Source organism: Toxoplasma gondii, chromosome X (genome assembly GCF_000006565.2).
Source record: "Toxoplasma gondii ME49 chromosome X, whole genome shotgun sequence".
Classification (NCBI taxonomy): Eukaryota; Apicomplexa; class Conoidasida; order Eucoccidiorida; family Sarcocystidae; genus Toxoplasma; species Toxoplasma gondii.
The window spans coordinates 4,931,077-4,957,552 of record NC_031478.1 but is presented as its reverse complement, the minus strand read 5'-3'; the positions used below and the strand labels follow the sequence as shown (position 1 = coordinate 4,957,552).

General features: G+C 49.2%; 3 protein-coding genes across 3 annotated transcripts; 2 read left to right on the top strand and 1 right to left on the bottom strand.

Annotated features, from left to right (window-relative positions):
* Positions 1-2,919: 2,919 nt before the first annotated feature.
* On the top strand, positions 2,920-11,538 carry TGME49_235560 (hypothetical protein). Its single transcript, XM_018780434.1, has 9 exons — positions 2,920-4,221; positions 4,946-5,018; positions 5,928-6,034; positions 6,686-6,887; positions 7,168-7,245; positions 8,337-8,455; positions 8,960-9,412; positions 10,264-10,469; positions 11,234-11,538. The coding sequence occupies exons 1-9, from the start codon at positions 3,716-3,718 to the stop codon at positions 11,410-11,412; spliced, it is 1,923 nt and encodes a 640-aa protein (XP_018635821.1). The 5' UTR covers positions 2,920-3,715; the 3' UTR covers positions 11,413-11,538.
* Positions 11,539-12,155: 617 nt separating this feature from the next.
* On the bottom strand, positions 12,156-18,081 carry TGME49_235550 (PHD-finger domain-containing protein). The gene is made up of 7 exons (XM_002368909.2): positions 17,140-18,081; positions 15,994-16,477; positions 15,513-15,579; positions 14,818-14,922; positions 14,285-14,365; positions 13,136-13,361; positions 12,156-12,590 (listed from the first exon to the last, which is right to left on the bottom strand). Exons 1-7 carry the CDS (start codon positions 17,732-17,734, stop codon positions 12,493-12,495), a joined length of 1,656 nt encoding a protein of 551 aa, XP_002368950.1. The 5' UTR covers positions 17,735-18,081; the 3' UTR covers positions 12,156-12,492.
* Positions 18,082-18,306: 225 nt separating this feature from the next.
* Positions 18,307-23,053, top strand: TGME49_235540 (eukaryotic initiation factor-2 beta, putative). The gene is made up of 6 exons (XM_002368908.2): positions 18,307-18,667; positions 19,623-19,692; positions 20,416-20,489; positions 20,799-20,906; positions 21,300-21,477; positions 22,027-23,053. Exons 1-6 carry the CDS (start codon positions 18,581-18,583, stop codon positions 22,203-22,205), a joined length of 696 nt encoding a protein of 231 aa, XP_002368949.1. The 5' UTR covers positions 18,307-18,580; the 3' UTR covers positions 22,206-23,053.
* The last annotated feature ends 3,423 nt before the right edge of the window (positions 23,054-26,476 follow it).

Genomic DNA, 26,476 nt, shown 5'->3' with positions numbered 1-26,476 from the left:
GTTCGGTCAAATTGCAAACTACTTCGTCTTAGCCAGCGAAACACTGTGCCCGCCCAACCGGGAAACCCAATTTTAACTTGGCCGTTAACACATGTCGCCTTTGTGGGACTGTCGTTCGCCCTACGTCGAAAAAAGAAGTAGTGTTTCCCCTCTGCAACGGACGTTTTCTTTGTACTTATTCGAACGTTCGAGCATCGAGCTGGTTGTTCAGCTGTCTCCAGATCGACGTCCAGAGAGAATCAGGCACTGATGTTTGTTCGGGGAGCTTCGGGGTTCCACACACAAAATGAAGCGGAGGTGTGACCCTCTTACAAGACAACAAGGCGGTTGTCGTTTGCCAGGAAAGTGGCATAGGGTTGCTTCTAATGACACAGAAACAAACTTCCCGTTGTATCTGTGGACACTCTCTCAACAGGTTTGTGCAGAGGTGCGTGGTTACGGACATCATCATTGGATGGCGCGGGTCTACCCGGTGAAGACATGGCAGTTGTATTGCCACCCTACGCAGCCGAAACGTCCGCACCAACATCAGAAATGTTATGACACTGCAGGGGCCATTCACCTGTTGGCCTTGGAAACATGCCGTAGGCGTTGCAACAAAGCCTGCATTCACCTATTTTGTGTCTCATTTTTTCTCCGACCCCTGCGCTTGCTCGTCCGCAACCGGCTAAGCGACGCTTCAGAGAAGACAAGTACGATTTAAGAGCTTTGTACCCATTCATAAATCGACTGGAGTGATAATCGCTTTTTCCAAGTTAGTAACTAGGTGCGAAAGACACGCGCGCCTTCTCTAAGTCGATAGCTGGGTGATGTACTGACTCAAAGTGTTGCACGTTGGGGAAAAATGAGTGTGAGACGTAAGCTTTGTGCCCACCTCGATTAGACACGCATCCAATTAAGACACCCCACCTTTTTTTCTTCAGGCTGCAGGAGCCACGGCTACTACCCGTGAGGAAATACGAGCATTTGAGCCTTCGAAAGGGGTGCTCGTGGACCTGACTGCTCGGATGCTCGTTTGCCGTCTTCGTGGCAAGAGTTCTGTCACTTTTGCTCTGGCCGGATATCTGCCATATCTTTCTTGTCTGCACGCTTCCGTTACTTGAAGATTTATGCTTCCACCATTTATGGCATTTTAAGCAAAGGAGTTTACTCACAGAGGCTTTGAGCAACCTTGAGGGTCAACGCTGATTCACAGTAAAACCGGGCTGTTCAGGACTTTGTCTCACGTATCGTATCAGGGGCTGGTTTTCCTTTTCCTGTAAGCGGTCAGACTCTTGCCGAACCAGCCGTCCATTGTAGGGCAGGCTTACAAGAGGCCTCCTAACGCTTCTGAAAAGTGCTTCGTGGACTAATCCAACTACGAATCCTCATCCGCTCGCCGAGATGGGTAGACCTAAGCAGAGACCCTCAAAAAGGCTAAACGCTTCCGCTCCCGAGTTTATTCCAATGTCGGCTCAACAACCAATTGACCGGCGATTACCGCCCAACAGAAACAACGTACGGAATGAAGTTGTTCATCAAAAAGGCGTGCAAATGAATCACCCGTGGACGGACAGGGTACCCCCGCTCATACCCAATGTCTTCAGACACAATTACACTTCCCAAAAACAGGCGAGAACAATGCAGATGGAAAGCAGGTCTCCGCTCATTTCAAGCTGGAGAGAGGAATCTGACATTCACGGACAAGCATCAATAATTCAGACATGCGTGGACAGCAGGCTACCACTCATCCCGACCGACTTGAGAAGTGAAACCACTTGCTACGGGCGGGTACCACCGCCTCCGCCACCGACGGGAAGCTTGCCACCGCTGATCCCAAATACCATGCTGAAGAATGGCGCTTGCGTTGGTGATTTATATCCGAATCAGCCGAAAGTGGAAAGTATATCATTCCCCACAGTTCCACCTACCATAACGAACGAAGTCATTTCTCCAGAGGCAATGCAGGCGATCGATACTCTGAAACGACTCCCTAACAGCCACATCTGGATTGACTTATTCAAAAAGACCTTCCAAGAGAGAAGAAATGCTGAAGCGGCGATGGGAATAGTCCGAATGGCCGTCGTCAACTACGTGGAACTTCTGATTCCCTATGCCTTTGCGTTTCATGAACGGACCCGTAGATCAGGGTGAAGAAAGTGTCTCTCGAGTTGCTGAGTTCAGCAGTCAGTTCCCTTTGCATTCGTGTTCAACTTCACTCTTCAAGTGACTTGTGTGCTGGCTCTTCTAAAATTTGAATTCATCCAGTGGCAACGATCGCTGACAAGTCACAAAATACTGCGAGCCGCGATAAAACATAGAGTCCCGTTAGATTCCTTCGCCAGGTGAGAGGCCTCTGGAGCAAGAGATATGAAAAAATCGGGTCCACCTTTGGAACGAACCATCTGCCTGGTAGCCTTCGCCGATAGAGTGCCTTCGAATTGGTAAAGACTTCTTTACCCACGGCATGATCAGGCGCCCGCCCCTTTCACATTTCGCGTATATGTTGTCTTGGAGTTTCACTTCACGCTACAGCTATAGAGTGTTGTGATTTTTCAATATCTGCTGAGAATGAGTGTAATTTAACATATGATTTCTAAGCAAACTTGCTAACAGTAGCACAGCTGACACCTGCGCTGCGAAACTTTATTATTGTGGCTAATATATCACGTCAAAGACCGAACGGCTCCTCGACTGATGCGGATTCACTGAATGTGGGCTAGTTTCTCTCTTGTGAGTTCCCTGAAAAATAACGGAACCTATCTCACAGAACTGCGAAATTGTACTTGATGAAGTCATCTCCGGGATCTCAGCCACTTGTGATATCAACCAGTCTGGCGCATGCATTCTCAGCGCATGCACGAACGAGTCGGTCTCATCGAAGACTGTGTTGACTGGACGGAGTGGATCGATGCAAAAGCAACGCAAGAAAATATCGATTTTCAGTACATGGAATGCACATCTTTGTGTCTGCTTTCAACAATGTGAAGCCGAGAAAGCCATTTAGAACGGAAGCCTTCTCCTTTAGTCAGATGTCGTAAGTATCGCGTAGCCTACTACTGGGGGACCAGGCCAACAAACGTGACACTGCCCTCACAGAGTTGTTTAGAAGAAGATGCGTTTTTATTCGTTGAGACCTACATTCGAGGCTTCTGCCAGTTATTTCGTCTACAATTAAAATGTTCGTCTTCAGCATATCTCAGCGGTGAAAGCCAGAAAAGGCAACCGGGCTCGTGACCGACTTCAGACGTCAAAAATTGATCACTTTCGCACATGTGCGATTCCCGGAAGTTCCGTTGTTACCAGCTGCAAAATGTGTTCGCCTAAACTTGTTGTGTGCATACCGCTATTTCAGAAAAGTGAGGCTCTTCATAGACTTTCTCCCTTGTGAGTACCAAGCAACGAACGTCCTTTTAACGACATGGAACGAGCTTTTCCCGTCAAGCCCGAGTGTCGCTGCTGCTGCTGTTGGATGGTGTGTTCCGCCGCATACGTTTTTCTTGGTATTCTTGCTACTCTTACGAGGAATTATGCTTATTCGTGGGTCATTACGTTTTGCTGCCGTGGACAAGCGTCGTGTAAGCAACCCCGTTTATTTTTTTTACCCGCAAAATCCGGCCTGGTGTGTCTCTTTTAACACCGTGCAGCTTCCTCCCACTTTCGCCGGATGTAACTTATCCGTGGGCTATAATTGCACGTTGTGTGGACCTGCCGTTTTGGCTCGGGGTCGAGCACGATGACGCGAAAACTACGGATTCCGTCTCGCCTCATGCACAACCCGTTTTTCACTTTGTTGCACACCTCGGCCATGGGTCCCGCGGATCTGCTGAATGCCACCACCGTCGCGTCCACTCTGTATCCCTTGCAACCTTATGATGTCTCTCAGTCTTCTTCGCGATTTCTTCCTGCTGACAGCTCAAATGTCTCCCTGCCCGTTTCTAGGTTTCCACAACAGTGTCCACTTTTCTCTGGCGCCTCACTCAAGAGTACAGATGTGCGCATCGATGCTGCGGAGCCGAACCTGAAAACTCGTTTCCTTGACAGCAAGAAGGCCCAGAGTCTCGCCCCGAGATTCCCTCAGTGCGGAAATGCCGGAGAGACGCCTTGTCCGAGAGTTCAGGCCGTTGAAGACAACAGCCACAAGAACGGGGGAGAGCGTTACCCGTCCCCTCCACATCTGAGCAGAGACGTTCTGTGGGAGCGACTGGTCTCTCGCGCCTCCGTGCTTCTGCCAAATTTCAGGTAAGCCGTCCGGCAGTTCTAAACGCGGGAGAGCCTGCACGCATGCGTGGAGCGGCGAGACGCCGCAAACAGAGTGGGGTCGTGGCCAGGCGCATTCGTCGCCGCAGACTCGAGAGGAGAGCCGACTGAGTTGAAGAGTTACGGCAACCTTACAAAAATTCATCCTGCCTCTTGTATGCATGTCGCCGCGTTGAGTCCCAGAAGCCACACAGTTGCAGATCGCTCGGAGGGGGACGAAAATGGCACATCACAACGCTCTCTTTTTACCAGTCATTCGCAAACTGGCTGCATTTTCCCCCTCTCGTGTATGCACCCTTTCAGTTTCGTCCTGACGAGTCTGACACAGAACACACGACCGAAAAGAAATATGTGTCACTTTCCCATTTTCGGTGGACTCGTACGTCCACCTCTCTCACATTCCCGGTTCACATGTTTCCGGGTTTCCCTTTCTCCTTTCTTCATTTCACACTTTGTGTCGTCGACCGCTGCTCCGTGAACCAGCTAAAACTCTCCAGTTCAAGTTGGGGCGTTTCTCTTCTACAGCTTCTACCGGTAGAGTGGAGCACGCCGTTCTCTTCGATGATCTGAAGTTCTCACATTCGTTGGGGCGGGAGGTGGCGAGCCAGAAAGAGAGCGGCTTCCAGGCGTTGTTGCGCCTGCATGCATGCATACGTCTTCATAACGACAACTCTTTTCCCTTGCATTTTCTGTGACGGGTGTGCAGTCCTTCCGGCATTGTGCAGCTTCTGTTTCTTCTTTATCGAGCTGGATGCAAGCCTCGCGTTCTTCTGGACCAAGTAGGCTTTCTTCTGGAAGGGGAACGAGCGCGGGTGGCTCCACGGACGCGTTTCGAGTTTTCACAGAAGAGCCTGTTTTCGTCACGTCTGTGTCTCTCCCTGCTTTGTTAATGCGTTTCCATGGAGATATCGGGAAGGTGCCATCACTCTTCTGATCATGACAAATGAAAGGAATACAGGCTGTCCGCGCCACTGACAGGGTTGTCCAAGTAGGGATATCTCCTGACTGCGTTTTCCACGAAGTTCGAGAAAACAGCTGGTTCGCGCATGAAGCATTCTAGCACACATTTCGTTTGAAGACATACTCACACACCTGGGATCTACGGCTTTCGAGGAAGGGTGATACCTCATTCAGTGTTACCGATCGTCTCCCTGCTGGCTTCTATGTAATGTCTGACTTCGCCGCACGCGAGGTTCGAGAGATCTCATACCCGCAGTTCTTCTGTGGACAAGAGAGTCAGTCCCTCTGCATGCATGCTCTTGAGAGTACCCTGTGTCACCATTGTGCTTTTTCGCGTTAGGAGCGAAGTGCCCTCGCCAGCGCCGGACGAGAAACGTGACGAGACTGCAGACGCAGGCTTGTCAATCCGTCCGCCAATGTCGCGTGATAGGCAGTGTCGCTTGTAGTACAGTGCTGTTCAATGTCCTGGGCGCTATTATGTCTGTATTCCTAGACGAATTTTGGTTGTCTGTATCTGATAACTACGCTAACGTTCAGTAGCTTTGTCGCCATGATGTCTCGCTTTTGAGTTTTACAGATCTGGATCGCGATGCGCACTACATTGTTGCACATTTCGATTTTGGTCTCGGGAATCGACCTTGGGGACGACATGTGGATTTGTGTGTGATAGTAACGATATACCCTCAAAGTTGTCTATGCTGCTTGAGGCCATGTGCTCCTGGACGCAGATTGCTACACAGTTGCTGGAGCAAGAGGCGTGTGCCGCGCCTCCGGAATCCTTTTGGTCTGTCTGGACAGCTAACGACATCGTGTTGTTTCTTCATGTTCTTGGCTTGTAAGAAACCACAAAAATCACACAAGGTCTGGGCCAGCGTGTCAGGGTTAGTCCCGTCCTTCCGCCAAGCGTCCGTGTAAACGCTAGACGTTTCTTCGATCCTTGAGATGGCAATCTGGCCATGCTCGAATCCTCTCTACGACGTTTTTAAAACGTTGAAGGCTTTCAGGGTCCTCTGCGTTCGATGCTCGGCAAACGTCTTCCGAGTGTAGCCGAGTGTCTGCCAGCAGCAAGGAGAGCCAGTGGTTGACACTGAAGAGTTTTAGGCTCTGGTCACATTCTTGTTGGATTTTTTGATTGGACGAGAACACACCTTCCTGTTATGCATGCTTTCTTTACCTGCAAAGTTGCGTCAGCATCCGATATATATGTTTATCTCATGTTCGGATTGAACTACTTTACGACTGTTAAATAGATACAATTCGCGCAATCGTCAGCCTGTCTCCCTCATTCTGAGTAAAGGAAATCCAGCATTACTAATTCATTCGTCTCAGCTTGGTTCGGTCCTGCTCAAGAAAGTCTGTTTCCTAAACCGTCTGTGGTTAGGCCGCCCCCCCCCCGGGGCCTGTCCTTGCGGTCCGTTTCAGGGCGCGCGCGGCGCGTGTATCACGAGGAAGGTCGTTTCTCTGTCTTTTTGCGAGTGACGTTCAGACATCGTTATCGCCACGAGACTCTTCTCTGCCAGGTGGTGAAGGAGTTAAAGAAGGCGACTTTCTTTTTAACCGTCAGTGATCTCGGGATCCTTTTTGGAGCATGCAACAGACTGCTGGCACTGCCTAAAGATGGTGGCGAATCGCCACCGTTTTTCTCTGAAAATGATTTGCAGGTTTTCTCTCTCCTAGCCACTGCGCAGGTGCGTTTGACGTTTGCAACAAACACAAAGAAACATGGAAACTGTAGGCGTTGACGCATGAGTTTCCTTCGCGCATCCTTCTTTTGCGTCTAGTCAGGCTCAAACTCTTTTGTGGTGCGATGGTCGCTGGTCTCTTCACTGACACGAAAGAGGGCTTGTCACACTTTTATATTGGGTCGCAAGTCTCAGTGTTTCGGAGGTTCTGTTTATGTTGTCTTTTGATTTCAATGTCAAGAGCAAGTCTTTTCCCGAAGCATGTCCGGTTTGACCCTTCGTTTAGGTTACGCACGCTTCGTTTGCCCTTCCTCGCGATGTCGTGGGGCTTCTTGTCGGCGTCATGAGAACCGCTCGAGCCTTAGTAAGTCTGCAGGCCTCAGTCGTAACGTTTTGGAGTTCAACGGAGTCGAGAAAGGTATTCCCCTATGTGCTTTTCATCGCATTTATCATAAAAAGGACTAGTGCTGCCTTGAGAGACTGGGGGGGGGGGGCGCTCTAGATAGTGTGAGAGATCTTTCGGTCTCCGCGAAAGGAACTGTGAATCAGGGTATCTTGGATACCCCGTATTGAGTCTTTTCTACGTAGTCAACAGGAGCCGGTTGCTCGGAACAACGTCTTATTGGCTGAAGAAACTGTTTGACTGTGCTGACGGTAGGCCCGAGGCCGGTATTGATTTGCGTTGTACCAATTGAAGATGCCATCGAATGCGTAATGATATGCTCCTGAACGTCACGGTAGCGTTTAGTGCGTTCCACGTAGTGTTTTCCCAGCGGTCGTTTGGGGATCCAACGTTTGCATGCGCGCCGTACAAAGACCATGATGTTGACTTCCGTACTCCCCTGCCGACTGCTAGTCTGCCCGGAATATGTGGGGCAAGTCATCTATGCTACTGCATGCATGGAAACAGCGCAACAAAGAGCGACTCGCCGAGCCTGAAGAAGACATCGTGGCGCTTGGTTTCGGTATCGTGGCCTCTGGATGCTATCCAGGAATTCTCGCGAGACAGTAAAAAACGCCTTTCCTGTGTTAGCAGAGCATAGTGAAGATGAAAGATATTGTAGAGATAGAACCAACTGAACCCATTGTATGAATAGAACACAGATAGTCAGGTTAACGCGGGATCATTCTTGGCGTAATCCTGGGTAGTTAGAAGCTGCGTATATCCGTTTGTTCTTCCCAGAAGAAGGTTAACGCAACTCTGCCGCAGAGCTGATTACGCGCTATACTTAATGCACTGGACGTGATTATGGACCGCACTGCAGACGCTCGGTCCGCTAAACAAAGTCCTTCAAGATGTAAACCAGGAGTCCACGTCATCGTATCTATCTCCCAGAAAAAGCTTGTAAACACTCGTGTGAGAGACGAGTCCACACTGTGTTGGAATCAGCGGGGCTGCCCGTCCTGCTTTTTATTTCTGTCCGTCGTTTGTTCTGTTGCACTCGGTTTCTTCAGCATGTCGCTCCTTCAAAAACATTTCTTGTGGCTGCGGTTCGCCGACTCGGAAAAGAAACCTCCGGCAGGGACCGCAACGGGAGCAGGGAGGTGACCCTCAGCGCATGGGGTATACAACGGTGAGTTCTTTGGACCTGCGAAATATTAGAGAAACGAACGGAAACCGTGGTGAGCTGGCGCAGCGGCATGAAGCAGACATCGGGTCGGCATCTCGAGGCGGACAGCGTGCTTAACTGCTGTTGTCGCCCTCTCAAATCGCGTCTCCCCTCACCACATAAAGAGTGCCTCCGCCAGTTACCATCTTTGCATATCTTCGCAAATTTCGAGACACTCTGGTGGCATGCGGAAGAATGAGTTTTTCGAGTGGAGTGCCGTCCCGGGTCTTGGTTGGCGGTGGTCGTTTCTGCGAGGAAATCGACCAGTAGAGGCCTGCGGCAGCTGCTGTTGTGAAGTTGTTTTCCTACATTTTCCGACTTCCTCCGCGGCGATGTGAGTGGCGAACCTTCGTGAAACCTGATGGCTATGCAGCTGCATGCATTTCAAATACCTCAGCAATTTCTGTCTGATGTACTTGTGGGTGGTTTCACTCCATGGTGCTGATTGCCGGCCCGGTTTCTGTACAGAGCGATCTACGCCGTCTTAGCGGCGCGCGGACTGCTGCTTTCGTCCAGTTCGTCTCAGGCAGAGATCTCTGGACGACGCCGTGACGGGAGCGCTACAAACACGGACCTCTTTGGGCTTGTCCATGAGCCAGCTCAACACTCCCCAGGAGACAGCAAAGGCGATGGAGACATGAAACTCGAAGAAGACGCGGGGTCGGACAGAAATCCCAATGAATCTTGGAACGTCTCCGCTCCGTCGCTCTTGCCGCCGCATGCGGTATCTGGCGAGAATGCAGGGTCCGCCTCCCAGGGGACAAGCAACGACAGTGCAGTGCTCCTCGCCCCATCGGGTCTGAGTCAGAGGCCGGCATTACGTTTCGAGATAGAAGACGAATTAGACGAGTCCTCCGATTCCAGAAATGTGAATGAAGAGGCCGTCGGCGTCCTGGTGAACTTGCTTCATCGCCTGTCAAAGTAGGTCTGAACTCCACCGGTATCAACGTGTGCTTCAGATCAGAGTGCCAAGAAACAGCCTAGGTCCTACACCATCTGTGTCGTAACCGCATTTGCAGGCGTTGCCGTTGCAGACTGTGTCCAGCATCGGGGTCTGAGCTGTCTTTCAGAGGAAGAATTCAACGTCGTGCATTTCTCTCTATTTTGGAACAGCTTGAGTTCCTCAGCGTCCCGCGAAGTTTTGTACGATGCGACACGAAGAAACAAATTCTCCCCAGTTTTTCGAGAAAGTCGTTTTTGCCTAAACACGGAGAGAGGACCTTACGCAGTGCGTTGGGCCTCAGGCGACTCTGTGCCTCATTCTCCACACAGGGTGGTTCAGCAGTTCGTTGATAATCTGCCCGAGGTGGGAAGCTTAGACTCGTTTCGGGTCGCGGAGCATCTGTACAGAGAGTGTATCGATTTGTATAACCAGCGACAAACCACACATGGTCCCGCGACGGCCTTAGTCTCTGCATGCCGACAGCTCGACGTCGATAAAACGCTCCGTTCCATCTCAACAAGTTGTCTCCAAGTTGTATGACGGTCGTATTTGATCACCTGTCCTGCGGAGGCCATGGGCGAAGGTGCTGTCAGCAGAAAAAAGTTGAGTGTCGAAGATGGCCAGACGCTGCCCTAGTCTACTGCAGTTCTGGGAGAAATCTCGAGATGCACGACCCGCGCGACCTTCACCCCTGTCCGGCGCATAGTATTATTCGTTTCCTCGAGTAAAACTGAAATCCTCCGGCTGCTGTGTGGTGGAGTAAATGCGTCGGCTGCATGCGTGCATCCCCCTCCAGTGAATGGTGCATGTTTTCACTTCTCCTGTTCAGCCGCCTCGGCGACTTGTCGCCAGTTGAGGCCCTCGACCTTCTGCAGGCACTTGAAGAGCACAGACAGCTTTGGCCGCCTGAGATGCTAGACTGTGCGACGCGCAGCGTCTCCCTGAGTGCTACGAGCGGGGCAGCGTCATCGAACAGCTTGCAGGGTGCAGTGGCGTCCCAGTCCACAGAGTTCCTGATGCTCCCAGACGTCGAAGGTCGGTTTCTGCGCGTGGATGTGACGAGGGCATGTCTGCTACGTACACACAGTTCACTTTATAAGGAGCAATACTTAGTCATAGATAGTTCATTTACGAGGAATACCCTTAGTTATGTATATATATATATATATAGACATGGGTATGTATCATGCTAGAAGGATCGATGCTAGGTGATAGAGCTTTCGGGATTGAACGATGTTTACCTACTGAAGTAGCGTTCGTGGTCGAATGGTGTATATTTCGCTTCGTCGTATAACCTCTCCACGGTGGTATAAGATTCACGTTATAATAACATATATCTCCTGTTGAGCACTTCATCATAGAACGGTCCATTTTTAGTGAAGTACATTCCATGCTACTGTATACACCTGGGATGAATGGTGAACCAGTACACACTATTGAAATAATTACGTGTACGTATACGTATCTCCACACATGTTTATACATAAATGCTTATATATATATATATATATATATTCGTAGACATGTGTATCTGAATATCTATTCACGGACTTGTTGTGCTTGAATAGGGTTCCACATAAATCAGCCTGAAAATGCGCTCCTATGAAGTCTAAGAAGACGTCAAGTCGATATAAATATGGTCAAAGAGAGTTGAGTAAACATGGATACGTAAATGGGCTTAGGGTTGCTGAGTCATGAAACTGCACCACACAGATATTGAGCCATATATATATATATATATATATATATATATATACAGTTTCTGTGCGATGGTGAATATCTTTTGCATGTCGTTTCAGGTATATTTTTTCACATTGAAAGATATCGTCACTTGCTGTCGCCAGAGCAACTCACTCTCTTCAACAAGCTTGTGGCTGCGCATTTGAAGAGACACCGCGAAGCCCTACCGGAGAGGCTCCTGCGTACGGACGCTCTCCCCTCTACGTCTTCTGATCCTTTGCCGTCTCTTGAGTTTTAATCTCTTTTCCAAAGAAGACATTCAGTTTTCTCAGTTCACAACTCCCCCGGAGAATGTCAGTCACTTAAAAAATGCATCGTTACCTACAGAAAGAAATCAAGAATACACGTGGAGAGCAACACTCACACGTATATGTTCCTATATATATGTATATATATATATATATATATATATATCCGTATCAATGCGTATGTATATATATGTAAATATGATATATATAATAATATATATATATATATATATATATAAATATATACATATATGTATACACACACAGGTATGTATAAATATACATATGTATACGATTGGATGGCTAGCCTTCACAGCAACTCTTACTGTTTACGGGTCTTCTCCAAAGGTGCAGTGAAACAGAATCTGTTTCAGTGTCAAAACGTCTTCCAATAAGCGTGTAAGGGAATTCGTCGCCTGCTAAAAGGTCTGCGTTGTATACTCCTGGTTGACGCGTTCTCGCAAATGTTGACTGAGGCTTAGTATCAGTGGAACTGCATTCTCGTGAACGATTCAATTTAATTCATCAAAAATCCCTTTCGCTTTCGTCAGTCCTCTCCACCGAAAGCGCTTCGGTGGACCCTGCCTCAGTTTCCGAGTCTGCAACGGTCGCGTGAGAGCCAGAGGGAACGTACTAGAGAAATCACCTTTTTTGTGAAATCAACTTCTGAGTAAAGAGAGGAAGTGATGAAGTGGAAGAAAAAATGATATTTCAGTGAACAGAGAAAGTGGCTCGGAGGCGAAACAAAGTTTGAAAAACATCCACACTCGTTTGGAAATGTACAATCCGACAAAGAAGAAACAATGAGTTCTGCCTTTGTGAAAAAACACAATGCTAGCTCAAAGAGCAGAGATAGGACGATGTAGATGAAGGAAAGGAGACAGTGAAGATAATCTGAAGAGGAAAGAGCGAAACGAAGGAAGAGCGAGAAATATAGAGAAGGGAGACAAAAAGAGAGGAGAGAATAATGAGAAAATCTGGAATCGGGAGGCAGTTGAGCAGCTAGACATCGTGCTTTTCCGATTACGAGGTGAGGTTGCAACTCCGATGACCGCGTAAACGATCTCGTCTTAATGAAAATCCAGAGACAACTGATAGCATGTTAGGCAGTACGTTTGCTTGTCCGGAGTGTCTTCTTGGGGAAGTCTTGCGCAGTCTGCGTGGACGACTGAACAAAGAAGAAAAAGCAAGCAAGAGAACGGACTTCCTTCTCACGCTTTTGACAACGTCGGTTCAATAAAGGTTTCATACACAATGGAATCTCAAGGCGAAGATGTTTACCTTGTTGAGCAGACAATGAACAAGAGCTACGCTCTCAGACACGCAGCTACATGCTTCTAGGCGTCTTGCCTTTCCCCCTCGCAAACTGATACGCATACACATAAATTCATCTCCAAGCTTTATACACTTTGCTCTTGTATATATATATATATATATATGATTCCTGTATGTAAGCAGTGATGTCCACAAGGCCATAGCTGTCTATAAATATGTGCTGAACTGCTGGGGAACACAGACGCGGCGACCATTCGTTTACTTTGCGAGTCGGAGGCATACATATGAATGTATATATATATATATATATATATATTTCTTTTTCCTCCTCTCCTTCTTCTCTCCAGCGTTTCCTTCTCTTCTTCCCTTCCTTCTTCCCTTTCCTCGTTTCTTCTCTTCTGCCTTTTCTTTTCTTTTCTCTCCTTGTCTTCCGCGTACCTTGTTTGCAGAGGTCACAGGCTACGCGCATTTTGGGGGGCTTTCCTTCGCATGCACACAGGGACTTCACACAAACATCACACAGACTCGTTCTCTTGGCCGAGTGAGTCCCTGCATCGCCTTGACTGGAGCCTAGACGACTCAGGCGACTTCGCTTTCCCCGCCGGTGCCTCTCCTTGCAATCGAAGCACAGTCGCCGCATGCTGCCCACGCACGAGTGTGGATCCTGAGAAAAAACGAAAAGACGAAACGCAGACCACTGAGTAGTCCAGCTCGCGTAAGTCCAGAGAACAGGGAAGAAAGAGGACGCGAAGGAGTGGACGAAGGCAGCGAGCAGTTCGAGGAGTCCGTCTGCGCAGAGAGGCGCTTCCAGAGTTACGCTGGCATTTGTGAAGCTGGTGCATTGAAAACGTTGGCCCGATCAGGAGCATCACATACGTACTAGAATAAATCGCAGTCTCCGCGGAGACTCAACAGAAAAGTGAAACAATACTGTATCGGAGGCACGGAGGCGGAAACGAAGAAGATGCACACAAAAAAGGGAGGGAAAACAGAGAAGGCAGAAGCGTCGTGAACAGGAGGAGGAACCCCAGAGGGGGACAGAGGGACGACAGTCGAGTGGAAGAAGCAAGAGAACATGCAGAAGTGAATACGCAAAAAAGCAAAAAGTAAACTCGAAGAAACGCGAGAAAACGAAACCAAAAGTACCACCTTCTCCGCATCTCAGAGCAACCTTCGCAGTACCCCAAACAACTGACTCCAGACACGTAAACTTTGATATCCGTATGTCTTCTCTCTCCTGTCTTAGCTCTCTTTCTCCCATCTTTCTGCCGCTTCGCAACATCACTCTAGTTTGCCCTATCTGTGGTCTACTTTTTTTGGTCTACTTATTTTATCATCTCTCTGGGGATTTGACTTTCTCCTTTAGAACGAGGTGTATTCTCTCTACGTGCTCATCGATCTACGTTCACTCTCTCCTCTCTCTTCGTCGTCCCTGTACCTAGACGTACGTGCGCTGGTGAGAGAGGAAGCAAGCTGGGGTAGCACGAGGAACTGAAAGAAGATTTCCGGAAACGCCGCTGTATTAGTTTCGAGGTTGTCTCTCCAGTGCATGCAACGAACACTAGAAAGACTTTCACTTTTCCTCACCAAAATCTTCTCGTCGCTCAGGCGGCGATCGCAGCAGGCGCAGCGGCCACAGTCTGCACAGAACCAGGTCCCGTCGGGGACCTGACAGACATGGGGAATTCAGGTCCTGACAAAGCGTTCATCGAGGAAAAACTGTGGGGGGAAGCCGGTCGAATTCTCGAAAATCCTCCGACTGCTTTGTGGTGTACGCAGACACGGAAACGCAGAGAGTCTAGCTTCACAAACATGTCTTGAAAACCAGGTAACGAAGTGAGACACGGTCGCAAAACAATGACAGAGCACTCAGGCACATCCCCACTGATTCACCGTCCATTGCTGTGCAGAACCGCGATAGACAAGGGCAGAGAGAGAACTGAAAAACAAGCCTAAGCGAGAAGGTGACGGCAGCGCCAGGTCCCAGAGAAAACCTTAGGTGAGGCGACCTTCTTGAAACTGGAAACAACAAGCACGAGGGAAACGCGTAGGAAGGAAGGCCTTCACAATGAGAAAAATAGCTTTCTTCCGAGCGAAGACAAAGAGGATCCGCAACTGACCTCTTCGACAGGCGGCTCCATGCAGTCCATGTGGTAGGCGCGGTCGCATGCATCGCAAATCAGCATTTGCTCTTCGTTTGTGTTCAGCTGGCAACACTCGCATCTCTGAAAAGTTCATAGGCCATCGCAAAGATGAGAATGACAAAAGGCGAAAGGCAAAGGCGAAAGGCGCACCCAGAGTCGCGCAAGAACACGCAAAGCGGGCCGTACTCTACTACAAGCACTCGACTCAGAAAAAAAAACGAAACTAGAATACAGAACAACTCGTGAACGAAACCCAGAAAGACTGAATCCCTGTTCGTTTACGCAGGCGTACAGCCCCTCCCGTGCCTTACACGCAAGTGTATTTGCATGAACATATATATATATATATATATATCCTTGTGTATGCACTTGCTACGCTTTTCTGTATGGAACTCATAACTACTTAGGCACAAGGACACAGATGTCTGCAAATACACGGATGTGTGCGTGTAAAGTTGCTTTTAGGATTGCTGGAGAGATTCCTTTGTCAAGTCGGCAGTGCATCGAAAGCACTGCCAGCGACCTCAGACTGAGAAGACACAGACGCCGTTACGGAAGGCGTGATTGTGTGCATGCAGGAAAAAGGAGGGAAAAAGAGAATGGAGAAGAGCGGGTCGCCAGCGTACATCGCATGCAGAGTTTGAAAAATCAGCTGAAAGCAGAATCCTCACCTTGCAATCCGCGCAGTGCCACGGATAGCGAGTCACCAACTCGAAGTTAAGCGGAGGGTCGCAGCAGCTTCAAGATTCCAAGAAGACAGCGAAAAAAGAGGAAAATTGCCAATAAAAAACACCGCATGGGGCGCTATGCACGCACACGCATACACTCGAAAATCCACAAATTTCTGCATATATACATATAAATATGTATATATCTACGTACATGAAGCACCGTCAGCATGCATACGTTCGAGTATACATGTTCACTGACATATATATATATATATATATTTGCATATTTAGAGACGAGAACGTCAGTCTGTATACAGGCTTACTGCATATGCGTATATATATATATATATATATATGTAATGGTATGAGGTACGAGTGAAAAGAGAAAAAGATGCATGCATACACAGCGTGCCTCGTGTCATATTGACAGAGCCTGCATTTGTATAATGGATGAACTGGAAAAAAGGCGTTTATTATTTACCTTGCATGGTGTGATTGTCTGCACCTGAAGCAGACGAGCAAGTCCTTAAAGTCTCGAGGGTCTCTTCTGCAAGACCTCTGGCGACAGGACAGGACGAATCGTTCGTCTGCATCCTCGCCTTCCTCCCCAGTGCGCAGCGGCTCTGCCCCGCATGCAGCAAAAAAAACTTTTCCGCGAGCCGCGAGCTCCTCCTCGTAGGCACGCGCGTCTTCCTCGTTTCGGGGACCGGGGAGAAAAGAAGAAAAGCCTCGCTCGCCTCGACTCGCAGACAGCGAGGGGAGAAGCAGAACGGCATTTGGGTCATGGCCATCTGGCAGAAGACGCGCAGAAGAGAGAGCAGAAGCAGAGGCAGACGAAGAGGAAGAAGCAGAGGATGAAGCAGAGGAAGAGAGCGAAGAAGGAGAGGAGGGAGAAGAGGAACCTCTGTTGAGAGTGGAGGCTTGACACTGCGGGCAGAAAGAGGAAGAGCTATTGGTTTCGATACCTGAAACAGAAAGAAAGAGACACAAGTGCGAGGGGGCGTGGACACAACAGAGAGAGGGCAGAGGAGACGGAAAAGAGACAGGTAAAAAGGGAAGAAAATGCGAGGACCAAGCGAGCAAATCAGACAACATGAAACACGAGTCCAACCGCACAAGTCGATCTGAACTTTACAGTAAACGGCCCTTCGCTCGCTGTCACCAGCTCAGGAAATCTGTGTTTGTCTTCACTCACGCACCCGCATATCGCATTAAACTACGGCCACCTACACACACAGACTTACACTTGCGCGTCTGTGTATATATCTGCATACATATATATATAAATATATATATATACATATATATATATACATATATATATATAGATATATAGATATATATATATATCTACATTCCTATATTTTTTTAAAAATGGTTTTGATGCATTGTGATCCATGTAAATCTGTTTAGCTATTTGTTTAAGGAGAGGAAATCAGCAGTTGACATCCGAAAGGAATGCACGATTGTTGTGCACTCGATAGGGGAGACGTTTCTCCCCTAGTCTTAGAATGTCGCTTGCGCCTTTTCCGGTGAAAACCGCCGTTTTCTGTCGATGAAGGAGCATACCGAGGCTGTGTCCTCTCTTTTTCCCCCCGTCACTTGTCCCTGTGTTCTTTGCACTCACAGTTTCTTTCGCAGTAGATGCAGTACTCCCTTTGAGCGACGCGTTTGCGGAGGTTGCTGATGACTTGCTGCCTCTGACTCTCAACCATCTGTCCGATCTCCGCGAGGGTGAAAGCGACCTCTTCCCCAGGACGCAGCGGAGGCCGCACCACGCCTGCGGCGCCCTGACTCCCCTCTGCGGGAGGCGCTCGCGTCGCGCATCCCTGAACTGGTTCCCCCAGCAGCGGTCGCGAAGGAGAGAAAGAAGAAGCCAGCGCTGACAAGGCAGGCTGAGGAGAGAAGCACGAAGATGATGAGGACGAAAAAGAAGCGAACGGCGAGCACGACGGAGAGCTAGAGAACGAGCAACATGGAGAAGAAGCGGCAGAGGAAGGCACAGAAGAAGAAGAGAGAGAAGAAGAAGAGAGAGAAGAAGAAGAGAGAGAAGAAGAAGAGAGAGAAGAAGGCTTTGGCCACCCTGCAGGGTCAGGAGCTGCAACGAAACAGGTGACCGGAGTGACTTTACGAGCGGTTGAGAAGCGAACAGGGGATTCGCATCCCTCTGGACATGAACACACTGGAAGCCCAGTATACGCGCAGCTTCTGTGAACAGTCATCGTGCTTTTGGAAGGTACAGAGAGTCTTCAAGCGGAACAGAAGTTCCGGCACTCGTCGCCGGAGGAGACGCGGAAGAGAGAGGCAGAGTATGTTTGCCTTCTCGGCAAGAAGAATTGCGGGCATGGAAATCGAAAAGAAAACGCAGAAACAGAAACTCGAGGTGCAGAGACCCGTCGCAGCGGCCGCGAGGAAGAAGAAGCCTTTTCTGTTGCGTTGGATCGCGAAGTTCGCGCAGATGCGCATGCGCGTGTAAGAGATGCACGAGACTGAGGAGCGCCGAAAGGAAATCGAAAACAGGAAGCAGACAGTTGACTGCAGACACGGAGGAGAAGAGAATCGAACGGCATTTTGTGATTCATATTTCGCTACGGCTTAAAAAGACACTTGCGGAACTCGACGACTTTCAGGCTGCACTGAAGCTTTCTCTATCGGTGAGCATGCGTGACCCAAGTGAAGGTGCCTTCGAATATAAGCCGACCCCGGTGACTTTGTCCTTGCGACCTTTGCGCATGCAGCATGTCAAAAAGCCAGAAACCGCCTCTGGTCTGTCGCGTGGAAATGCCACCCCACAAGAAAGGCTTCTTCGCGCGAGGTGAACTCTGACGTCTTCTGGGTCTCTTTCGCCTTTTCTTTTATTTCCCCTTCTCCGTTTCGGTCTTTCTTTTTTTCTCCTGTGTTCCTCTTCCCTGTGGAAGGTCTGTCTCCCCGGTGCGTCTGCGCAAATTCGAGGACTTCTCTGAATCTGTGGCCGTCCTCGTTGTCTTGGGTCTCTAAGACCTTCTTTTTCTTCTCTTTTTGCTGTGCTGCTGTCGCCTTTCTTCTTCCCTAGTTTTCAAGTCACCACCATGGCCGAAGTCGAAAAACGCGAGGAGGCGGCCGCCTCCGAACCTCAGGTCGAGGCAGAGGCGAAGCAACCGGAGGGCGAGGAAGAGGTAATACGCGAAGGTGCCCTTCTCGTTCTTCTCCTCCTCTCGTCACAGCAAACAAAGCAAACTCTCAGCCTGTTGTTCCACACCAGAAAAAGACAATGGAACCTTCACACGACCACAGACGGTCACACATATTCAAACATATATATACATATATATATGTATACGTATAATGGCATATATACTATGCATATAGTTATGTCATTCATTTAAATATATGCTTATATATCTGTGTGCATATACATTTGCATGTAGATGTCAAGGCACATCTTCATGTGTATCAGTGGCTCATGAGATGTAGTTGTGTTTGAAGAAAAGCTCGTCCCCTTGTGCATAGATGCATGCATGTAGATGCGATTTGAGAGGGACTCCATTCGGAGTGTGTGCGCGTCGGCGAATGCGCGGCGCATGGAACCTGAGTTGTTTCCGAGTTTCTTGGGGAGAGGAAACGCGTATCTCTTGGGGAGATGAAGCCATCTCCAGAAGCTGGGGAGGCAAAGACCAAGAGCTTCCTTTCTTCTTCCTCACTTCTTCTGTTCCCGCAGCGTCTTCCCCGTTCCGCACTGTGTTTTGCTCTCGATTTACACACAGTCGAGGTGGCGTCTTCTCTCTGAACTTGTGTTTCCTCTTTGCTGCGCCTTTCCCTCTCTCTACTCTTTTTATCCGCCTTCGGCGGCGTTCTCCATGACTATTCCTCTGTTTGTCAGCTTCCCTCCTCGTGTCTTCTCTCTGCGCAGCCTCTGCCTCTTCTCTTTGGGGCGTCTCGAGTGCCGCCAGGGACATCTGCTTTTTCTCTCTTCTGTCGGGTGGAAGTCTCTTCAGGCTCTCACGCGTTGAGGCGCTTGCTTAGCCTCTTTCTTTTCCGTTCCTCCTTTCCTCGGGACTGCGTCGACCTCTGAATCTCCAGGAAGCTGGGCTGTTCCCACCGTTTTCTCGTCCGCTTTTCTGTCCTCTGCAGGCGCCCCAGCAGTTCGACTTCGGCGAGCGTCGTCGCAGAAAAAAGAAGGAGAAGAAGGAGACAGAACAGGGTGAGTCTGGAACTCTTCTCGCTTCAAAGTCGCTCTTGTTTCCTGTTGTGTACTGTCGCATGCTGACCGAGTGCAGCACCGGCTTCTGTGTGGGCTGTGAACTGGCACCTCTTTCTGACGCTTGTGACTCTTCCAAATCATTGCGGTCTCGCTCCAAATCATACTTCCCCTCCGTCGCTCTTCACGAGTCCAGACACATATCTGCACACGTGCATATATTTGTATACTCAAATACATCTACATATTTATATATATATATATATATATGTATATGTATATACATATGTATATATATATATATATATGTATATACATATGTATATATATATGTATATACATATGTAGATATGTTTGTAGGTACGCGTGCGTGCACATGTAGAGAGGTTCTGTGTCACTTGTAACAGCTTAACTGTGTGTGTTCTCATGTGAAGTCACACGAATGTCTACTTTTGTGTGTGTATTGTTGATCTATCCAGAGACGTACATGTGCAAGAAGGTATCATTTTGTGTTCTTTATACGACCACAGTTCAGTAGCATGTGTGACGCCTGTACCGGTTGGAGTGGGGAGCAATAGGTCTGCTTGTTCGTGGAATGGTGCCTTTCTCGGAGTGCATGCTGCCATCTTTCTTTCCGGATTTTGTCGCTGAAGGGATCGTCGCCGTTTGCTTCTTCCCGCGGATGCGAGTCTCCTCGATTGTTCACTTTTCCTTCCCCTTCTGCAGCTCAAGAAGAGGCACCAATCATCGATGGAACCGGCGAGCTCTTCAAGCGTGGAAAGGAGTACAGCTACCAAGAGGTGAGACAAGTGGCAGACGAAAACCAACTTTCTCTCTGCTTCCCCCCCCCCCACCTTCCTCAGACCGTCTTTCTGTATGCACTTTCGCAGGTCTTGTCACTTCCGAGAGATCGGGTATACTCATGTAAATATACACATGTGCATATATATATATATATATATGTCGAGGTTTCGATATGGATGTCAGTAAGTTACATTGGTGGTCACATGTACACCAGCATATAAATGTATGTTCGTGTAAGTGTATGGAGAGGTCTTCGTAATCGTTTTTTCCTGAGAAGGTAAACGAGCTGTTGCGTTTGTTTTCAGATGCTCCAACGCATCCAAACTCTGATCGAGAAGCACAACCCAGATCTTTCAGGGGCGAAGCGGTACACGATCAAGCCGCCGCAGGTCGTTCGTGTAGGCTCGAAGAAGGTGAGAGTTTTTTTTTAAATCGCAAGTGTTCCTTGCACAACGCGGGAGGCGACGTTTGCAGAAGCGAAGACCGGCCGCAACTCACCAACGAGAAAAAACAATGAGGGCGACAGAGAAAGGAAATTCACACAAAGGCCTCTCCGCCGTTATTTCCATAAGCACCCGACATGTAGTAAATCTCTAACATTGTGAACAGATGCATAGATGTTTACCGTGTAGGAATGCCACCACGGTTAAGGTTGATGTCTTTCGCCGATTTTTTCGTCCTTGTTTGTTTTCCCGTCCCTTTGTCTCCAGTTCCCCGTGCATTTGTGTATGTGTCCGTGCGTTTCCTCCGTTTTTCTGTGACTGAATTTAAGAGACATGTCTTCACCTTTCACATGTTCTTTCTAGGTCGCATGGATCAACTTCAAAGACATCTGCAACATCATGAACCGACAGCCTGACCATGTGCACCAGTTCGTGCTCGCTGAACTCGGAACGGAAGGCTCGATTGCCGGAGACGGACAGCTTGTATTGAAGGGGAAATACGGCCCGAAGCACATTGAGGCTCTTCTCAGGAAATACATCAGTAAGAACCACGGAGCCGCCCATGTGTTTATCTTCCACTGTGGGACTTCCTTCCTGTTCAGGTCTCCCTTGTGTCCTTCGCGCTGCTCCCTGTGTGTAGGTCCACGCGTCTCTTCATCGGACCTTGTGTTCGCAGTGAAGGCGGCGTTTTGTCGCGTCTGCGGTTTTTGGTCCTCGCGTCGCAGTTCGGTTCGCTGTGGGTGTGCGCTTCTGTTTGGGTCGCCGGTCCGACTGCATGCCCAGGCAGGACTTTGCAGACTGCTGCGCGCTTGTCGAGCGTCGAGTGTCTGTGGAGGCCGTCGCTCTCTGTGTGGATCCTCTTGCTCCTTCTGTCTGTTTATGCTGCTGAAGGCGAGGACGTTCTCCCGTCAGCGGGCGGGGACGAAGGCGAGGCCGCTGAGGGCAGCCTTGGCTTCGTTTGGCGCGCGTTTTGCCTGCGGGTGTTCGTCTGTCGTTTTGGGTCAGACACGAACGTGAAGGCGCCTGTTTTTTTGTTTCACCTCTGCAAGTTCACGTCGGAAGCTTGTCTTCTGCTCTGCCCCTGTCGCAGCGGAGTACGTCACATGTCAGATGTGCAAGAGCCCAAACACGACAATGCAGCGCGACAGTCGAACGCGTCTGTGGCAACAGAGCTGCGTAGCTTGCGGAGCTAACAGATCTGTGACGACGATCAAAAGTGGGTTCCACGCCGTCGGGAAAGGCGAAAGAAGAAAGGCGAAACTCGGTTGAGGACGTGTTCGATGTGGAGAGAAGCAGTCGCGCTGTCCTCACAAGGACGCCCGGGCCGTCATCGGCAGTATCTTGTCGTCTTTCGGTTTCTGCTCTCGGACGTCCTCTCGCGGTCGACGCATCCACGGCTCGACCTGCAGTCAGCGAGCCTGCCCGGCGGGACGACGCGTTTTTACTTGGGTAGAGAGTTGACGGTTCAAAAGGCTTGCTCCACGATGTCACTACGCTGGCGAAAGAAACGTACCGAGAGTGGACTGCGCTCGAAGCACACCCTAGAGACGCCTCATTTTTGTATATAGATGTGTGCGCGGGACTGTGCGACAAAAAGGGTGATGGACTCTGGAGAAGGGACGTCGGGAAAGACGGCGGGGGCGATAGGAGGGTGGAAGGGGAGGCAGACGCAACGGGGAGTTCCCCAGGAGGCAACGAATCAGACTTAGAGATTTAGAAAGGAAATCGAGGATCGGCGACAACCGAGAGTTGCTGAGAGAAGCCTCGCCGACCGCCTCCTGTCTGCAGCGCTGTCGTTTGTCGCCCGCGCTTTGCTTGACTGATGTTCATCTGCATGTGTTCGTTCTGTTTACGCGCATGCGGAGCCATGCTGATACACGCCTAGGCATGTGCTGATACATTCTCGGACCTCGAGTCACTGATCACAGATTTATGCATAGAGTTTCGCGTCCCGCTGGCGGGTCCTCCGTCCACGCTCGAAAGTTACAGTCTAAAAGTTTTCTCGTTAGGAGAAGCTCGGCTGCTCTCATTCCTGCAGTGTAACTGGTCTGTGACCATCCTGTTATCTTGTTGCGCGTGACAAACCTTGCGCGTTCCTCGCTAAACGCCTTCTCAGCTTTTCTTTTTTTGGCGCAAAGTCCGTCCACGCACCTGCCCCCCTTGTCGTGTCTCACTTTGCTCTGGGCGAGTCTGAAAGGAGTTGCTGTGCACTATCGAGCACTTCTTTGCGAAACAGAGAGTGAAGCTGACTGCGGGTGCCACTAACCGCGTAGGCCTAGGGTAGACTGCGATGGCACATGGGAGTTGGTCGTCCGCGACACCGAACTCGAGTAAATTCGCTTTCCGGTCAAAGTTCTGTAGTCAGCACGTGCCCCAGACATTCGGCGTGGCACTCAGCTTTCTAAAGCACCTCTATGTATAAATCAAACCAGGAGTAGACTGAGAGATACAGCGTCTGTTCTTCACACCATGCTAACACACTAGAACTTGGTTCCCGTAATCCAAGGCATTCAAAGTGGGCGGCCGGCTTTGTTCCCAAAGACTAGACGCGTTTAATTGCTTCGCCGCAGTGGAGGCGTAACGCACGAAATTGTGGAACTGAGGCGCATGCAGGAAAAAACCACGGAAATCGATGGCTCACAGCGTAGTCTTGACTCCCAGGGAAAAGGTGGTTTGAGCAGACCAAGAATTCATAGTGCCGGAAGTGAAGCGAATCATCGGTGGCTGTTTCACCCTTCAGACAGGAACGTACCTGGGTGCGTTTACGTGCAACGGGAATGTGTGGTTCAGTGCGTTACAGAGATATTCGCAAGTCTTGAATTCCGGGGACGACAATGTGCCGGAGCAGTCGGGGCAGTCTTCATGTTACCACTACTTCCGGACTTCCAGAAATGGAGATTCGCGAGAAAAAAAGGTGTTCAGGCACAACGGTACCCGCCGGCAGAGTGACAAAAACACAGGTTTGTGAATAATTTGCCGCCTTTCCATCCGAGTTGTTCGCTCCGGCCCATGACCCCTTTGTTCCACTTTAGGCTTAGAGCTGCTCCATTTGTCCAGAAGGATGCATACTCCTCTCCTTGAGATACAATGTGGAAGGCTCTTTGGCAAAATCCGAGCCGAGGAAAAGGCGAAATCAAAGTTTGCGGCGATTCTCCGCCTCGACACAGAGAGCATCAATTTCGCCTGCCAGTAAGACAACTACACAATTCTGCGAAAATAATCGCTTCTTACTGACGCTTTTCCAAGGAGCCTTTCTTCATCCGTGGCTGACCTCAAGAAAAACGAATGCGACTGTGCTTTTTCATCAGTTTGCTGATCTGCTGTTTCGAAGAGAACGTTCTCTACCTTATGTGGGTGGGAAAGTTAGCAGTAGACCCTGTGGCATCGTTCCAACGTAATTTTCTCTGGACCCCTCACAACACCCGTTTCAGAGCGATGTAGACCTCTAACGGAAATGGGTTTCGTGGTCGACGCGGAAATTCTATTCCGTCGGCGGAAGTCGCGCCAAATCGGTTTGTTAATGACGTAACCCGGTAGATGGCAAAGACAAGAGCAGTCGTGACAGCAAAGCGAATGCTGATCCATCCGCTGCTGCATTTATATATATATATATATATATATATATATATAGGATAACCAGTTAGTGAAGTCGTAATAGAACACACTTCCTGCTGGTGCAGAATCAAGGCAAGACACCTCTGTGTGCGCGACTTTCTGTATGTGGTTTGATGGTTACTTGTTTGGCAACGAACTTGTTACGTGCTGTATTCTTGTGACGAACAGGAACAAGGCGAATAAGAACAAGCGAATTGTGCCTCACTCTGTCGTTGCACTCAGTCTCATAACTGGGAGAGACGGTTGAGGGTTTCGAACCGGACACACCGTTAGGCACGATGCAGAATAACAAGATTGTGTGCTTGAGGAACATGCATATTTGGAGGTTCCGTGGACTTTCAAGACAGTTTTGAAAAGTGAACAGGGAAGTAAAGGACGAAATTGCGCCGTTCGCAGAACGTGGCACACTGGTGTCCTGTCCATGCGTGTCAAAAGTGCCCTATTCCCAAAGCACCATTTTCTCTCTTGTTTTACAGGCTTTCCACCACGATGAAAAGCAAAGAGCTGGAACAACGCAAGTCAAAGGAAAGCCTCTTTTGTACCGGGGCTTGAGTGAGTGTCGCGTCCCACCCTCCTGTGGCTTCGTGCGCGTTCTGAGTTGAGATAGTACAGAACGAAACTGGTGCTGGACCTAGTTTCTCTTCAAAATATTTAAGCTAGCCGTTAGGCAGAAGCTGAGAGATGCTCAAAGTTTTGCTGAAGAGAATGGCGAATCTGTTCCCCGTCGTTTCGCTCATGTTAACCGAGGACTAGCGGATAAGGGCACGCGGACCACTTGTGCATGGGAAAACGGGACTTTTCGGGTAAAATAAATTGTTTACCGAATACACTTCACAAATACAACACCATTATCGGGAACGCCAATAATAAAAGCTGGCAACAAGAAAAGCCATGGATCCAGTAAGGTGACCGGCATCTTTACGGGTTTTGATAAGTGTTGCCGAGTCGCATTCCTTAATCCGAGTCTATCCGGGCAGTCGTCGCTCCCGTTATCGTGCAGACGGCGGCGGATCAGCGCTCTTTGAGCCAGTTCTCAAGGAATGAATGATCTTTACTGTTTCTTAAGTATTTCACTAGCTGGGAAGGAGTGTCAGTACCAGTGAGAGGCCGTGTGATGAATGTGTTTGCCACGAGCGCTTGGATTCAACACCTCGTCCCGCCTGTTTGTGTGTCGCAGGATGCCCTGACCCTTCTCTTCGCGAAAGCAACGTTATTAGCTTGTCTCTATCTACGAAGGAAAAGAAGTTTTCTTCGTCTCACCTGCAAAAGATCTCTGACGCGGGTCATTGTGAAGTATCATTTTTGAAACGACCGGGTGCTGTGGGTCATCCCTGTGAAGTTTTGAACCTTCGAGTTCCAGATCACAACTTTTTCTTGGATTTGACCGGCGATATGAGCAATGCCACAGTTTTTTACATCCCGGAACAAATGAAAAGTCTACGTGACATTCTGTTGTTACGTGTGGATACATTCGCATGTAACGGCACACCTATATATGCATATATATATATATATATATATATATATATCGATTTATGGGGCCCTGCATAGATTCCGATGCTCCCATGCGTGTGTGTGTGTGTATGCGATTCAAAATTGATAACACCGACATGGTTATTCTGCCCTTTTCGCCTGCTTCCAACACTCGGAGTTCACGAGCAGAACTCACGTTTCTCTTGATTTGTTAACATGTTCAAGTCGGAGTTCTCCCCACTCCAGTTTCTTTCCTTTGGAAAAGACCACTAGTTGACCCGTCCTACCATTCAGTACCCTATTTTTCTTCATTTGGACGGTGAACAGTTTTCTCTTTCCTGTTTCGACTTGGACTCTCCGCCGCTGTCGCGGTTCAGGATGACACCCGACATATCTGTTCGTCTTCACTCTTTTCCCGATACAGCCACGCGGAAAGTTTTTCAGCACACAAC